Consider the following 15,607-nt stretch of genomic DNA (forward strand, 5'->3'; position numbering starts at 1 on the left):
AAAAGATAAAGCGATGAAAATCGAATATTCAAATGCGCCATAACTTTGTATAAATTGTCCACAAATGATTCTAGACAAGTAATCATACCTGCAATCTCACGTAAAGTATTAATAAAACTTGTAAGAATGTAAAAAGATCTCTCTTCGAATTTTTTGCTTGCCTATGGATAGTACATATATTTTATTTGTTTTTTGGAAAATGAGTAGATGATTCGCTATCGTTATTTTTCATCAGTCAGGACGCATTATCGCACGTTGCAAAACAGAATTTAACGCAGATTGCATAATCGAAAAACTCACCTGTCCGTTTCTAAATTGTTGTTGCTGTTGCTGTTGTTGTTGTTGGTGATGGAAGAGCGCTACTTGTTGTTGAGGAGTCATCTGATTGTTCAGGTAAACCAAATGCTCCGCAGGCCCTCCACTCTGCAAGACAAACACAAAACGTTTGTTTAAAAAGATTATCTGCCATCATGTGAAAGCAAACAATTCGACAATCTTAGATAGAATATAATTTAAACTATAATTATTTAAAATATATTTTAATATAATTTATGCTGAGATTTATCGCATACCTTTAATTGCATAGGATGTATTTCGTATGGTAAATGTACGTTGTTCATAGTTAATCCAAGCTGTTGAGATTGACTCTGCTGAGGTACACCGAGCTTAGTCACGGAATACTTCCATTTTTCCTGATTCTGAAACAAAGTATTTCAGCTATGATTCACCGCTCTGTGTAAAAGTATATAAATGTACAAAAGTTTTTGTCACTTGGCACAAAACAGATCTCTATTAAGAGTGCAAAAAGAGAGCAAACGTATGACTAGGGGAACTAAAAGTAAGATCTGCAGTTAATCGTGATTCATCATACGTACATCAACGATAACGTCATCTGCTAAAGCCCAAGCTCTTGGAGTCTGCTTTGCTTGGAACGTCGAAGATTGGGTAGTAAATTCTGGCTCTGTAGGTCGTTGAAACACATAACCAACCATGGCGTCATCTTGAGTCCTGCTCACTCCCATTTGATGAGTTTGACCAGGTTGAAGTCGCATATTATCGCCACCAGCCATAACTTGTCCACACTGTTCGGTATCCTGACAATTAGACACACGTACACGTCGATAATGATGCATTATGAAATAATTGCAAGATATTAACTACAATAACGTTAATAACTTTGGTGCAATTACGCATAAGACGGAGACACGTTGCAGCAACGGTTATTAAAATCTAGTTACTGTTATATCTGCACGTTCAAACTCGGTGCATCAAAAGTATCAAAGATTTAAATCACAAATTCTTCGATCACGCGATACAGAAAGAAAAAAACCATTTCTCCTCTCTCTGTAAAAACACGCGGCACACATCGTGCATTTTGGCCACTATTGCACAATTGTGCACAACTAGCACACGAGTCCACGAGGATGACGACTCGGCGTCTCCATCTCGGCACCTTGACAGCCTCGTGCTGACACTCGCGATCGCACGTCGAGGTTATGCGCGTCCGCGCGCACCGCAATTGTCGCAGTCACGCTTAAATCACTCGAGTCGACGCGACGATATTGCTCAACGGGCGGCAATCGCGCAACGGCGGAAAGAAAAAGGGAGACAAAAAAGCAAACGTGGATATGCGTGTACCGTGGGTATGTGGCCGTTGGCGGAGGTGTGATGCAGCTGCATGGAGGATGCCGGCTCGCCCCCGGCGCCTCCGCTGCTCGCGCCGAGCCACTTCATGTCCCCGTGACGCTGTCAGGCCGTGCCGTAGTCCCGGGCACGGCGATGCGTGCTTTTGGCGGCTCACCTCTCGGCAAACCGCAAATTTGAAGGTTAGCTCTCGTACGGCGAGAGCCGGCGGCGTCTGGCGCGATGCCGAAGACGATGCACACTACGGTCGTCGGGCGAACATATTCGCACACGTCACGCTGTCGTTAACGGCACATCCTCGCACCGACCGTTTCCACGAGGACGAGGGTGACGACGGGAACGACGACGATGACGGTGACGAGGCGGTTGTAGCGGTTGCAGCGGCGACGGTGATTATGACAACGATGACGACGACGACGACGATGATGATGATGATGATGATGATGATGATGATGAGGATGATGATGACGGTGGTGAGCAGTGCGCGGATATCACCGTAGATTCGAGCGTATTTACCGAGCTGCGAGCAAAAATCGGACAGTTACAGCAATGGCAGCTGTGTGCAGCTCCGGCGCGCTGCTGCCGGATTTTTGACAACACTGTGTGCTTGGTGTGCCGGACACCAAGAGAGGCGAAGTGAGAGAGGTAGAAAAGAGCGAGCGAGAGGGAGAAAGAAAGGGAAAGAGAGAGACAGGACACAAAGGAAACCGTCGTGAGCGGCGGGTGCGCACGATGACCGCGAGATCGCTCGCTTGCTCGCTCGAGCGAGGTCCCGGCTAAAGCGACGGCACGGACGAACGAACCACCGACCGACAGCACCGCGACGGACACGTTCGAGGAAAGACCAAGGAAGGAAGGAAGGAAAGATGAAACAAGCGAGAAACTGCGTGCACGTCGGTGTGCGACGTGAAAGGGGCGGAGGGGAGTGGGAGAAAGGGATGGATAGCGAACAAAAGAGCGAGAGAGAGAGAAGGAAAACCGGAGCAAACTCGAGCGAGAGAGAGAGAGGGATAAAGTGATAGAGTGAAAAGAGAGAGGGAGAGGGACGCGGAAAATTCGCAGAAACTCGATTCTCGACACTTTGGCGGATTTTGTGATTCGAGGATCACGATATACCTCATCCTCGAAACGAGCCTTGCATGTTCTTTGACGACAATGATCGTCCAATGCTCCGCCCGGTCAACCGTCTCCCTTTTTCTCTCTCTCTCTCTCTCGCTCCCTCTTTCTCTCTTTCTCCTCGTTCGCGCTTCTCTTCCTCTTTCTCACCGTCGCTCTTCCTTCCTCCCCCGCGTCGTTCGCCACTCACACGTTACTCTTCGTCCCGTAACTCGTTCCCGCCACCCTCTTCAGTCGGTCATTTCGTTAAAACTAAAGGCTTAAAATACACTATTCACAGGTATGTACAGCCACGAGGCGAACCACCGACACACGGCCGTGCGTCCACCCGGCGTGCGCGTGTTTCGCGCGCAAGGATGCTGCGTGCGCGAATTTCGGGAGTGGGAGGCGCCGGAGGGTGGTGGCGCTCAGCGAGGCGGCGGGCGAGCGGGGAGAGGTGAATCGCTACGTATCATGCTGTCTCATTTTATCTCGCGCTGTGCCGCACACGCAATCCTCCCTCTCACTTTTCCATAACCGCGTCTCATACCGATTTTTCGATCTAAATTCTCGAGCCGAGGAATCTAGTCTAGGACAATTAGCTATCGGTTGATTGAATGTTTTTTTTGCCTTCGTAACTGGATCTGTGGGAGGTGTAAGCACGCCGATGCTTTACGATCGCAATAAAAATCCAATCTCGATATTCCATCCGTACAACGAGAAACAACCGACCGCGAAAGCATGAATTTTCTGTTTTAAAGAAAGTGGCGAGAGGTAAAATCAAATCGCAAAACAGAAGATGGAAACGAGGAATCCGATTGGCCGCAGTAAGTGTGCTCCTCTCTGATTTGTCGACCGAAACGTGATCGCTCTTGGTAACACCAGAGAGAGCCCGAGAGCGGTCACGCTTAGAGACACTAGAAGTAAGAGTCTGGACAATCTTGTCAAAGTTTTCATTGGCCGTAGATTGCTTTGAAGCAAAATGGCGGAACCAATCAATGCTATCACATCACTTCATACACCATGAGCGCGTGGCAAGGTTTGGATTTGAGAAATAAATAACATACTACTAACAATATAAAATAATGTTTATTTAGCAATAGAATGCCTTGCCATTGTTAAGCTATTAAATACAGGTGTTTTTAAACGCCCTTTTGCGCATTCTATTTTAATCCTAAATCTAAAGCGTTTCATTATTACATCTGAAATATTATGACAGGTTTTAAGTACATTACAGTGCAGATGTGCCATTTTATCAATGAAAAATGTAATTAAGTCATAGTTAACATTTTTTAAATACGGAATGTATCGTCGAAAGATGACTTCCATCTGATAAAAGTAATTAAATGTTGCATTGTTGACAAAAAATAATGTATTTGTCCTATAACACTTAAGCTGTACTAATTTGGAAAATTTTATAGTAGGATCATACGTTTTTGATCCTGCAGATTCTAAACAATTAATGCAAATAACATTCGTCTTAAAAATTCTGGACAAAATATAACCGCTGACATTATATAACGAGTTCATTTAACATTAACATTACATTTAATCCATGGTATAATAGTCACTTACACGTGGTATAATATCAATTTCATCAATCTCTGTGACTGCCAGTGAATAACTGAACGCATCCTACTCTCCACAGTCGGTAACTGTCGACGCCATTTTGCTTCAAAACCAAAGATTGTCCAGACTCTTACTTCTAGTGTCTCTAGTCACGCTCGCGTTTTAACTGTAACGCCTCAAACGTGGACATTGAAGTGATTGAAGTGATTCTGTCTTTATTGCTCACTGAATATTGAATAAAGATAGAATGACGCCGCGAGCGTTGGGAGCGTCAAGTGGAACGCATATGTTCACGTTTGAGGCGTACAGTTAAAACGCGAGCGCGACCGCTCTCAGGCTTCTCTCTGGTAACACTCATATTCCTCGAGTACTTCCATCTTGATTATTCTCACTTTGTTACCAGAACATGGCCGCTGGCATCTAGGGAGGAACGTGAAAATGGCCGCCGCTCGCGGTACTTTCAAACATTACATCTCCGCAATGTTATAACTTTCAAATTGTTAAGAATATGAATCCGCATACGTGTTTAAAGATTCTCACGCTCGTCGATCGGCACTAACGTGCAGCAATCGTGTCGCTTCTTGTACTATTATTCATATTCCATACAAAGCGGGATGAGAGCGAGCGACTCAATCGCATCATGGCTCGAACGTGGCTCGCAACGGCCCGATAGTGACGGAAATGATAAATAATCGTGCGGTGTCTTGGAAATCAGCTGAGTGTGCGGCGTGGAGTCGCTGACACGTAAGTGTCGGGAGAGTGGTCGAAACGGGTTGAAGGTTCTGCAAGGTTTTCGAAGCGAAACTGCGAATACGAATTAATCTCGTGATCTCGCTCGAGTAGGCGGACCGCGTAACGTGACTCACGCAACGACGATCCATGCGTTCCGCACGGGTGAATGAAACGAGGGTTCTCTCTATCTTTATCTCGCTCTCTCTCTCTCTCTCTCTTTCTATCTATCAATCTCTGTTTTTCTTTTTCTCTTTCTACCTATCGCTTTCTCTTGCCCACCTACGGTAACGGAAATTGAACTCGCCGCGATCACGATATTCCCATTTCGCACGGTCGCGCGATACCTTCGGGATCGTGCCATTTAACGATCGTACGGCACCGTGGCTCTTCCAGCGTTTTCGCGACAGTTAATCGGCGACGATCGGCAATTTACGATTTATCATCCCGCCATTCGTGTTGCGCGCGGACCCGGAAAGACGGACGGTACGAAGGTTGGAGAACGATCGAGCCTACAGAAGCGGAAGCGATTAACGTCGCCTCGTTCATCCACGAGCGAGGCCGCGTTTATTTATCAATTTTCTTGTAATTGCTCAATAATCGCGGGGAACAGGGTGACGTAGCGCGACGATACATCGCAATTGAATTCTTGCTCATGCACTCGCGATGTTACAAATCCCATTTTCACGTTTTTTTATGTCGGGCAACGTTTGCAGAACCGTGTCAATTCTGTAAACGTAAGTTATGCGCGCTATCCGAGAACGTACGGGAGTTATTTAAATTGAACGTTCACGTACGCGCGTTACAGGAGTGTTCATTCCATTCAGTTTTAAATAAAACTCGTGTTCGCAGATATCGTAATGTGACACGTCGCAAGCGAGAGAGCTGTCTGCTTCCTTGAAGATGCCGGCGATCTGGTCTGGGCGACCCGGTTGGTTGGGCAAGCTTGGCATAGCCTTGCTGGCCATCTGGTTCCTGGTGCTGATTGTGTCCGTTGTTCATGTATTCAAGTCAAATAATTCCTTGTCGAGCCGCGATGTTAGCAACGTCAACAAGGAAAACACCCAACGTCTGGCTCAAATGGTCAACGACTTTGAGATCCTGAAGAGGCAAAACGACGCGTTGAAGAGCTTCATACTGGGGTAGGTTTGCGCGAGATAAAAGTTACCCGGCAACGTTAAAGTGCGAAACCTGAGACACAGAGCATTGCGATCTTTTTATTGTACAGGCTAACATAATTTCCAGAGAAGGGTCGAAGTCTATGCAGGGCGATCATTTAGGCGCCATACAGGAGAAACTCGAGAGAGCGTCGGTTTACGATGTTAATCTGTTGGATGATCAGGATGGGTCAAAACATGGCGTTCCTTCCATGGAGCATGAAGAGCTACGACGACGCTTGAGAAATGGCATTCAAGAGATGTGGTAAGCAACAAAGAATTTCAGATTGATCAGAGTATACTCTTGATGACTTTCAAAAGATTGCATGCCTCATTTTGTTCCACAGGTACTACATTAGTGCCGAATTAAACAAATTTAAGAAACACATAGACGAATTTACGTACGATCAGAGAGAGAAGGAGATACAAGATGTGTTGAAAAATGTGTGGGAGCATAAGAAGTCGGTTGTAATGAATGTTGATAAGTTGAAGAAAGTGGACGGTTACGACGAGTGGCGAGAGAAGGAAGCAAAGGACCTATCTGATCTTGTACAAAGAAGATTTAGGTAACACATGATTCATAGTAAAATTAAGAACTTTAATGTATCGAGACAAAATTATTTTAACAAAATTATTCTAATATGTTTTATACTTGAAGGTATCTGCAAAATCCTGCTGATTGTAATAAAGCGAAAAAAGTAATATGCAGCTTAAATAAAGGATGTGGTTTCGGTTGCCAGGTAAGAATTTGAAGTTTGCTTTCTGAATCGCAATGGAATGTAATCAAAAATAAAATAAGTATATATATATATATATATATGCGTACTTTTTTGCAGATTCATCATGTTACGTATTGCTTCTTGGTAGCTTATGGTACCGAGAGAACGTTAGTAATAAAATCCAAGGGCTGGAGGTATCACAAGGATGGCTGGGAGTCGGTATTCAAACCTCTCAGCGACACTTGCGTGTCTACGAGCGGTGCGTCGCATTCCAATTGGCCGGGTGATCCCACGAAGCAAGTAATATCCCTGCCGATCGTTGACAACGTCTATCCGAAGCCAAGGTTTCAACCGCCTAGCGTACCAGCGGATCTAGCACCAAGATTAGAAAAGATTCATGGTCATCCTCTGGTTTGGTGGGTCGGACAGGTATTGAAATACCTGATGCGACCTCAGGATCACATGAGGAAAACGCTGGAGAAGGCGAAGGAGAGGCTCGGCTTCAAGAAACCCATCGTTGGCATCCACGTGCGCAGGACCGACAAGGTGGGCACCGAGGCAGCTTATCATGACGTAGACGAGTACATGAGCAAAGTGGAGCAGTATTTCGACGAGCTTGAAACGCAGCCGGACGTGCGGAGGGTCTTCTTAGCCAGCGATGACCCGAAAGTGATAACGACGGCTCGGAAACGTTACCTGAACTACGAGATTATTGGCGACCCGGAGGTAGCGGAGACTGCGTCCGTAGCGAAACGATACTCGGATACCTCACTGCAGGGGATAATCATCGATATCCATCTGCTGTCGGAATGCGATTACCTGGTGTGCACTTTCAGCTCTCAGGTGTGTCGCGTCGCCTACGAACTGATGCAGACGTTCCACGTGGACGCGTACAACAAATTCGCATCTCTCGACGACATCTACTACTACGGTGGGCAGAACCCGCATCCCCACGTGGCCATCCTCGATCACAAACCGAGGAAGAACGGAGAGCTCGAGTTGAAGGTTGGCGACCTGATCGAGGTCTACGGCAATCACTGGGATGGCTTTTCCAAGGGATACAACACCAGGACTAGCACGATGGGCCTGTTCCCCAGCTTCAAAGTTAAGAATCCCGTCGACGCCGTGGAGTTTCCCAAGTATCCGAGCGTTCCTCTGCTAGAGAATAAAGCGAATTGAACCCGCAATTGTCGCGGATTGTCTTCTGACGGAGTGGATTATCGGTGCTTCGACGAGATCTCCTTCAGGACAAGTTCTTGAAATATTAATAAAAATGATACTCCGGGAGTTGTATATTTTGCTACTTGTAGACGACGACGACTTTAATGCCTATAAATTTTTACATGTCCATGACGAACGGCAATCTATCGTGTCAATACGTAATTATGTATGTTTGATTTTTTAGAAAGATTGCGAGTATAATTTATATTGAATATGCGCCGTAAATAGAGCTGCGGCTCTTTCTTTCCGGTTATTTGTGATCTCTTTATATGTGAAAAATTGTAATATCGGTTGGTACTATCGTGAGATAAATGCCTAGAATTAGGATCACAACTGCGAATATTTAGCAATATTAGTATTTGTAAGATTTTGATATATTTTCATCTTGAAGTGCAAAGCCATCGCAAAGTGATCGTTGATTTAATCGGAGGTTTGATTGGAGAGGCATAATTATCTCGGATCTCTGCGTTTTCAAGTGTAATAATCGAGATATTTCGATATTGTTGATATTGGCATAGTTGAATTGTTTCCATGTGTATTAAGATGTGTAATAAGTCGATATGATGAGGATCATGTCTAAATGGATCTAATTATCGCATGTATTGAAATGTCGGACGTTTGTGCCAATGTACCGTCGCAACATTGCTTGTACCGGTGAACTGAGCTTTCGCTGGATAGATAGCGATATAGTTAGTAAAAATTGTAGTTACAAAATTTCTCATTTGCCGTGTGTTCCGCATCATCCCCTTGTAAATAAATTTGCGAGAATTCTGGAAAAAAAGCTTGCAGCAATCGACAGTATGTCTTAACAAAGTATCCGTTCTAATTATTGCAACGTACAAATTGTATCATACATGCAATATATTATTTCCATTCGTCACACTTTGATACCTTTAAAGCTTACCATCACGCGTGATGTGCGAAGAAAAAATGTTCATAAGTATGATGATAAACATCACGCAAACATCGAGCTAGGCTTGAGGCCTATCTTAGATATTAGGAATTTTATTGTACATAAATATATATTATATATATTGTAATATATTTTATACGCAGAATGCAAGCAAGAGAATTGTTATTACAATATCTGAATTTGATTTTGAATAATAAATATTTAATTCACGAAATGCATGTCTTTCATTTGGGGGAAAAATGTGATAAATACAATTTATGTTTTATATTTTCGTGTTCATAATCTACACTTTATACAGTTTTGATAACAGGTAAATTAATTATACATTATCGAATTTGGAAATAATCATCTACTCTAAACTTTTAATATAACCCTTCATCTTTGATAAAATCAGATAAATTTTAGAAGAAACAAACATACACAGAGTGTCTCATAACCCTGTTATCGCCCGTTTATGGTGTATAGTTTGGATTTACAATAGCTTTGGATGCGCAATGCAATAAACAAATCAGAAATAAATGTTATTTATAATTAATATCATGTTTTATTTAACTTATTTTACAAATTCAAATATTTTACAAAAAATATGTGTATACACAAGATGGTCTACCACTATTCAATAATGGTAGATGATGTACACAGCTAAAATTAAATGAAATGTAATTTCTAATAATCACGATACATGTATAGTTAATGTTAGAGAGTGAACAAACGCATTGGTAGATAACGTTACGACGTGAAGTGCTTAACTAAACTCGACGAAAGTGGAAAAAATAGAGTTTTGGAGAATTTTTTCCAAAAATCGATCTTTTAAAGTATTTTACGATAATAATAGACCATCTCACATATCGCAGTGCAAATTACGACTTTATTGTCACGATAATACTATATACCATGCCCTTTCCGCAAATTTCCTATTTATAATAATGTTCTTTCTGTGGTTAATAATTTTCTGTTCAAATACCATCTATGTGTTACGTATACGTTAGCCTAAGTAACTCTATATTTGATGATTCTATATCCGGCGATTCCATAGATAGAAAGTCATTTTATGGTTCTACTTGTGTAGAAGCACCAATTAGGTATAACACATATTGATATACAAGCGACTTTTGTTAAGATAATTTTATACAACATGATCGAGAAGTAACAGCAGAAACATTAAAAAATCACGATGTTTGTACTCTATTAATTAATTTCAAAATGTTAACAATAATATAATGCACGGAAAGTGTAACACGCATGCCTCGATTATTTCATAATTATTATATGAATTATTTCATAGTTATATTCCGAATTTGCGTTTTACACAGCTTGAAAGACAATGTTTGACTCTAAATTATAAATTAAAAAAAGAAATAGTCTATTCTGATAGTAAAATAAAAGTCAACGAACAATACTGGAAAGTGAATTCTGAGATAGAGAGAAACACTTTACACACTAAATAAAATTACAAACAACATTACAGCATTATCGTATAAACGTATGATAATGTGAACAATATCGTGCCAAGCCCTCCCAATTCCCTAGAATGACTATACCTGAGAAACATACGTTTGACTTTTCACGCTTCATGCTACACAGCCAAGAGACCGTCCTATTCTGTCTATCCAGCGTAAGCTCCTTTCCAGACCAATCTGAATACAGAAGCAGATTGGAGACGCTCCTTGCCGTCGTACGCCTCGTGGACTGGTGACACGTTATATCGCAACTTATTTACTGATTCTGCGTTCGTCGTTCCCCGATAATATTCTCTAATTTTCGTGCGACAAACGTCGCAGTCTTTTTGGGAGACGTGTTTTCTGCTATCTCCACGTCCATGTCGTCGGAGAGCAATCGCTTTCCTACGGTTTTCCTCGCGTCCACTGATATCATCATCTTGTTGATGGCTTCCAAATCCTGAAAAACGAAAGGCAAAACAACGCGTCAATTGCATATTGCCGTGCGAAACGAGATACACGATTTTATTAAGATCTTTAAGCGTAAATCGTTACCTTAGCAGGACTACGACTGAAGCAATAACTTAATTGTGGCGCCGGCGACGCGCTGATGGCCTTCGGGTCTAGAGTGCGAGTCATGATACTACCGGTAACGCGCCTCACCGGAGAACTGGCAGGCGGTTTTCCTTTCGGTAATGGACTCAGCGAGAGATTCATGGCGCTGCCGCGAGCAGATCCGAATTTGTTCGCGAACTCTTTGACCTGTGGCACGTACACCGTGTTGTAGAACTTGATCAGATCGCCACGCTCTTCGCCGTTAAAATTCTGTGATGTCCCAGCCATGTTCGTCGGAGTCGGCGGGGCCGTGCTCTTCTCCGTTAGCGCACTATTGTCCGCCGATTTCTCGTTGTCGCCCGTCTTCGCGTCTACGTCGCTGGCTACCTTCTTGATAAACACCGCTCTGTATATATGCGACTCTGCTTGGGGCTGCAGACGATAACAGCGCATAATCTCCGTGAATGAATTCTTCTCCATCTTCATCAATTTACATATTACATAAATTGCACACATTAAGATCTGGTCGAGATGCCGATCCTTCATCAGTTCCGTACGATCCTTGATCGAGTATTCAAAGATCGTCCAAATTTTCTTCTTATCGGCGTCTGGTATCTCCAGAGATCTACACAAATCCTGCATACGCACGCATGCGAGATTGTAAAACTTTCGGAAGAACAGCGCGACTGAACCAGTCCGCCTCGGTTTGCCCGAGTTCGCGTTCGCCGCTTGTGCGATGGTATTACTCGAGGCTTGTGCACCCGACGCTCTTGAGGCTCCGATCTGATCAGGTACCAACAGAATCCTTTGGCCATTGTCTATCAGCATCCCCCTATTGGAAGATAAGACGCTCTGTCCAACTCGCAGCACACTTTGACCAGTGACTCTGGTATCGGAGAATAATCGCTTCTTCGATACACCTGGTGTTGCCTGGATGGGAGATTGAAACCTGAGAAAACGGATTCGTTTTCTAAGATGCCATTCTTGATGAAAAAGATGCTTAATGAGCGATAATAACGATAGAAATTGCTCGAGTTATACCTTTCTGAAGCAGATGAAATTGGACTCTGTGGTACGTCGTGAGGACTACCCCGCTCTACCGTTATTCGTCTGAGTACAGGTTGGCCAGGCGTATTCGGATCGACAGTTTCCAGAGTACCAGGTAAGGACACTTCCTCGCAGCTTGGCACACCGTCCGGAAGCGATTCTATTGTCTGCCACAGTGGACTGTCGCTCTGCCAAGCCAGGGATTCCAGGATCTTCTCCTCGATCTGATTCAAGTGCTTAACCATCTCGCGCGATAGCTGGTCCTCGGTTCTCACTATAATTTCTATAACTTTATAGAAATAGTACGCGTCCAGATTTAGAGCCTTCAATATCCAAGGAAACATTTTATCGTTGCTCTTGTACGAAAACACGACGATCTCGAGACAGCAGGCGAGCAAGCACTGAATGAATAGCTCATTCGATAGGAGATTCTGTAATAAAGACGACGATTATCGCCTTGATAATTTCTCAATCTGCAATTATTTACGTAGCTTACTTACAGTTATATCATAATTCGGTTTTTTACGCTTCTCGTCATTTAGAATCATTTCCAGAAGCTTGTAGAACAACGTTTGTCCCATGATGAACCGCTTCCTTCCGAAATCGGACATCGGGCCATCGTTCGCACCGACAACCGCTATGCCGTTATAATTTGCGCAAAATTGGTCGCCGATCTGCTTAACTTTCGCCTCGATTAAAGACTTGACGTCCTGAGAGCAACTGTTCAGCATCTGCAGTAGACCTTCGCTCGGTGCGTTTTGCCCGGCTAGCAAAGCTTGCAGTTTAATAACGCTCTGAGTTGCCGTGTTCATATTATACGTTATATTGGATACGTCCTTTGATCGTAGATATTTACGACCAGTCAGCGGTGTGGGAGGTGCCAGGTACGAAACCTGTATCTATTATGAAAAATGCTAAGTTACGTAATGCAATCTACAGAAAAATCATTTCTTCACCGCGACTTACCCCGGCAGGCTGTTCCCTTCTCATCTGCAATCGTTCGTGAAACTCGTCTATGTTCATCATTTGCGTAGGCGAACCGATATTGTCAGTAGCGTCATGGCCTGCAACAAGAATCGCAAATTTATATTAATTTATATTATAAATTAAATTATTAAATTTATATTATATTTATATTTAATTTCATGCTTATGAGATGTAACTCGATCTTATTCTGTGAAATTTATACAACGATAATAATATTGAGACGTGCAACAACCAAAAAAAATTAGTTTGACCAAACATTTGTCAGTAAGAAGCATCTTTAAAAGATATCGCAAACCCACCTGGTAAATGATCAACAGACTCAGTACCGCTTTCATCAGATACGTGCACACTCGACATCTTTTTCAAATTTACTCCCCTCCAATCTGCTACAAAGCATAGTCGCGGCAAAGCAAATACAAAAATTAAACTAAGAAAAAAAATAATTAATAAAATATAAACAAAAGTTACCAGAGACATTTCTCTTTTTTTTAGCTTTTTCTCAACTAGATCTACAAGTTCAGACCGCTTAATTGTACAAGGCCATGGAAAAGAGGAAGCATTGTTAATGTGTTAAACGAAATTTATAACGTTAATTGCATAGCATATGAATTCTTACTTAATGATTAAGACGAATGCTCGCAGAAGCGAAATAAGATAGCAGGAAGCATGCACGACTGTAAGCTCAGTATCAATCAATATGTAGCATACGTTGCTAATCACAATGCCAATTATTATATAAATAAATACTGATATACAGAGTAATATTTTTGTCCTGATACAAGGATGAAAAAAAAACGACTTTACCCAAAAATATTCTCTCGTCAAAGTCGCCGACACTTAACAGACGTTGCTCGTAAGCCTTGTTGATAGCCTTACTGTTACCGTCAAAGTTCAACGCTTCCAATATGCCAGAGAAATTCGATTGATCACCGCGTAGGACTTTCTCATTGAACAGCTTATTGATATAATTCTTCATGCAATACTCCTTTATGACTTTAGCTTCCACAGGTATCGCATCATGGCGTTCGCACAGCAAACTCACGATGCACTCCGCCGTCTGTGGTGGAGTATAACTCTCATCACAGAAATTTTCTGGTAAGCCTATAAATCGGGAACATAAAACGCGAGTTACTTTTACCAACTTACAAGTATAATTTATGTGTCTGCTCTAATAATACTCACCAGGAAAATGTGGATTCAGCAAATCTTTTCTATTGGCCAGCAGAGCATTGCTATATATGAGATCACAGCAGACTAACAAGAGATGATAAGAGTTGACAAGGTCGTCCGAGATGTCGGGAATTGCACCTTTTATGCATATAAACAACGTCCAACAAAATTCAAAGACTCTGGCGGGTGTGCAAGGTATCGCTTTGTGCCTTCTGGACCGAGGTGGTCTGGAGGTGTCCTCCTTTGGATCCTTGAATATATCGGTGAATATTGGCTGATACTTTTTAAATATAAGCATTGACACTGAGAAATTTCCCTCTAGTTTCTCGATCTTTGCACGAAAGTCCTGTGGCATATTGGCCATGTCTGCCCATGATTTGCTCTTTGTGAAGAATTGTATCAATGGGAGATTGCACAGTTGCAGAAGACGCGTAAGCGAAACGCAGTTTCCCTCCACATTAGCACCCGTCTGTCCAACTGTGGGTATCGAGGATCTCCTACATGCTACGTACAGCGCACATCCTATCCAGTGTAACTGGTCACCCTGCAAATGTACATTAAACATCCAAATTAAGCTGATAATGTACGGCGTGTGAGAATGTCACAAGACCGATAAACCGACAAATAAACGTCACCTTCTTGAGGAAGATTTCCAAAACAAAAAATTTCAAGACATTAATGTAACGTTATCTTGGAACGATTTTCTGTGAAAATACGTGAAAGTCGATGCTGAATGGGCGAGCGATCGACGGACGGCGACGAACGCGCGAAAATCATTGTCCGTCGAGCTTCAGTCTTGGCAGAACCGCCCGAACATCGCCCGCTTCGTCCCGCGCGCGATGCGACGGCCTCGTAGAGAAACCGCTGCTGCGATGTGCGATGATGCGATCGCGTTGCACGAGATCTACATTGCAAAGTAAATAACTGTACCTCGAGCGTATAATTCTGCCGAATGGTCTCGTAGGATTTCCAGGCCTCGGACGCGGCGGTCGCGTCCATATTCAGCTTCTGGCAGAGATCCTGGTGCCGACTGTACGTCGAGTCTTCAATATCGTCCGACTGCCCCATTTTCCCACGTCGAATTCCAGTCGAGAGTACCCTTAAACGAGAAACCGCGAGGAAAACCCTCTTATGCTGCCATACAAAAACTTGGTTGCGCCGTGTCGAGTCGAGGTTGCCGCGGGGGCTTGGCGGGAAACGACACGAGCGCCGACATATTTGCCATGTTGGCGGGAAACGTAGTGGCACCACTGATAATGCTGGATAATGCGCCCGCCTGCCGCCTATCGAGGACGATGACTTTAGTGGTCCTCTCGTCTTCCGGTCGATGGAAAAAATTCAGAAACTGAATCTTCCGAGCGA

General features: G+C 43.3%; 3 protein-coding genes across 14 annotated transcripts in view; 1 reads left to right on the top strand and 2 right to left on the bottom strand.

Moving 5' to 3' along the window:
• LOC105287670 (pumilio homolog 2) overlaps window positions 1-3,261 on the bottom strand; it is a 58,555-nt gene extending 55,294 nt beyond the window's left edge. For 3 of the 7 annotated variants that reach the window (XM_026969836.1, XM_026969835.1, XM_020034392.2), the window contains exons 1-4: window positions 1,639-1,773; window positions 876-1,094; window positions 573-698; window positions 301-423 (exon numbers count right to left, since the gene is read on the bottom strand). In XM_026969836.1, coding sequence (XP_026825637.1) covers window positions 301-423; window positions 573-698; window positions 876-1,094; window positions 1,639-1,734 — 564 coding nt within the window. In that variant the 5' untranslated portion in view covers window positions 1,735-1,773. The other 4 variants (XM_026969833.1, XM_026969832.1, XM_026969831.1 and 1 more) reach the window with 4 other exon arrangements.
• Window positions 3,262-4,920: 1,659 nt separating this feature from the next.
• On the top strand, window positions 4,921-9,258 carry LOC105287668 (alpha-(1,6)-fucosyltransferase). 4 transcript variants are annotated; one of them, XM_011353358.3, is made up of 6 exons: window positions 4,921-5,052; window positions 5,890-6,179; window positions 6,283-6,459; window positions 6,542-6,760; window positions 6,853-6,934; window positions 7,031-9,258. In XM_011353358.3, the coding sequence occupies exons 2-6, from the start codon at window positions 5,941-5,943 to the stop codon at window positions 8,090-8,092; spliced, it is 1,779 nt and encodes a 592-aa protein (XP_011351660.2). In that variant the 5' UTR covers window positions 4,921-5,052; window positions 5,890-5,940; the 3' UTR covers window positions 8,093-9,258. The 4 variants fall into 4 exon arrangements, with proteins under 4 accessions (XP_011351660.2, XP_011351662.2, XP_011351661.2 ...); XM_011353360.3 differs by lacking the exon at window positions 4,921-5,052 and adding an exon at window positions 5,273-5,523; XM_011353359.3 differs by lacking the exon at window positions 4,921-5,052 and adding an exon at window positions 5,551-5,774.
• Window positions 9,259-9,566: 308 nt separating this feature from the next.
• LOC105287667 (retinoblastoma-like protein 1) lies at window positions 9,567-15,481 on the bottom strand. Of its 3 annotated transcripts, none has more exons than XM_011353355.3 (9): window positions 15,176-15,477; window positions 14,258-14,789; window positions 13,880-14,176; window positions 13,375-13,461; window positions 13,055-13,152; window positions 12,589-12,987; window positions 12,083-12,519; window positions 11,042-11,990; window positions 9,567-10,946 (listed from the first exon to the last, which is right to left on the bottom strand). In XM_011353355.3, exons 1-9 carry the CDS (start codon window positions 15,311-15,313, stop codon window positions 10,764-10,766), a joined length of 3,120 nt encoding a protein of 1,039 aa, XP_011351657.1. In that variant the 5' UTR covers window positions 15,314-15,477; the 3' UTR covers window positions 9,567-10,763. The 3 variants fall into 3 exon arrangements, with proteins under 3 accessions (XP_011351657.1, XP_011351658.1, XP_011351659.1); XM_011353356.3 differs by having other exon boundaries at window positions 10,764-10,946; window positions 13,375-13,458; window positions 15,176-15,481; XM_011353357.3 differs by lacking the exon at window positions 13,375-13,461 and having other exon boundaries at window positions 10,764-10,946; window positions 15,176-15,313.
• Window positions 15,482-15,607: the final 126 nt, after the last annotated feature.

Source organism: Ooceraea biroi, chromosome 5 (assembly GCF_003672135.1).
Source record: "Ooceraea biroi isolate clonal line C1 chromosome 5, Obir_v5.4, whole genome shotgun sequence".
Lineage (NCBI taxonomy): Eukaryota > Metazoa > Arthropoda > Insecta > Hymenoptera > Formicidae > Ooceraea > Ooceraea biroi.

What these genes read in the sequence shown, in the direction of transcription:
- LOC105287667 (XM_011353355.3), bottom strand. Translation starts at nt 15,313, where the DNA reads ATGGGGCAGTCGGACGATATTGAAGACTCGACGTACAGTCGGCACCAG. An exon ending in GGCAGAATTATACGCTCGAG is followed by an intron (nt 14,790 to 15,175) that starts GTACAGTTATTT and finishes GTACATTTGCAG; the next exon opens with GGTGACCAGTTACACTGGAT. An exon ending in ATTTCATCTGCTTCAGAAAG is followed by an intron (nt 11,991 to 12,082) that starts GTATAACTCGAG and finishes CCGTTTTCTCAG; the next exon opens with GTTTCAATCTCCCATCCAGG.
- LOC105287668 (XM_011353358.3), top strand. Translation starts at nt 5,941, where the DNA reads ATGCCGGCGATCTGGTCTGGGCGACCCGGTTGGTTGGGCAAGCTTGGC. An exon ending in AATGGCATTCAAGAGATGTG is followed by an intron (nt 6,460 to 6,541) that starts GTAAGCAACAAA and finishes TTTGTTCCACAG; the next exon opens with GTACTACATTAGTGCCGAAT. An exon ending in GATGTGGTTTCGGTTGCCAG is followed by an intron (nt 6,935 to 7,030) that starts GTAAGAATTTGA and finishes ACTTTTTTGCAG; the next exon opens with ATTCATCATGTTACGTATTG.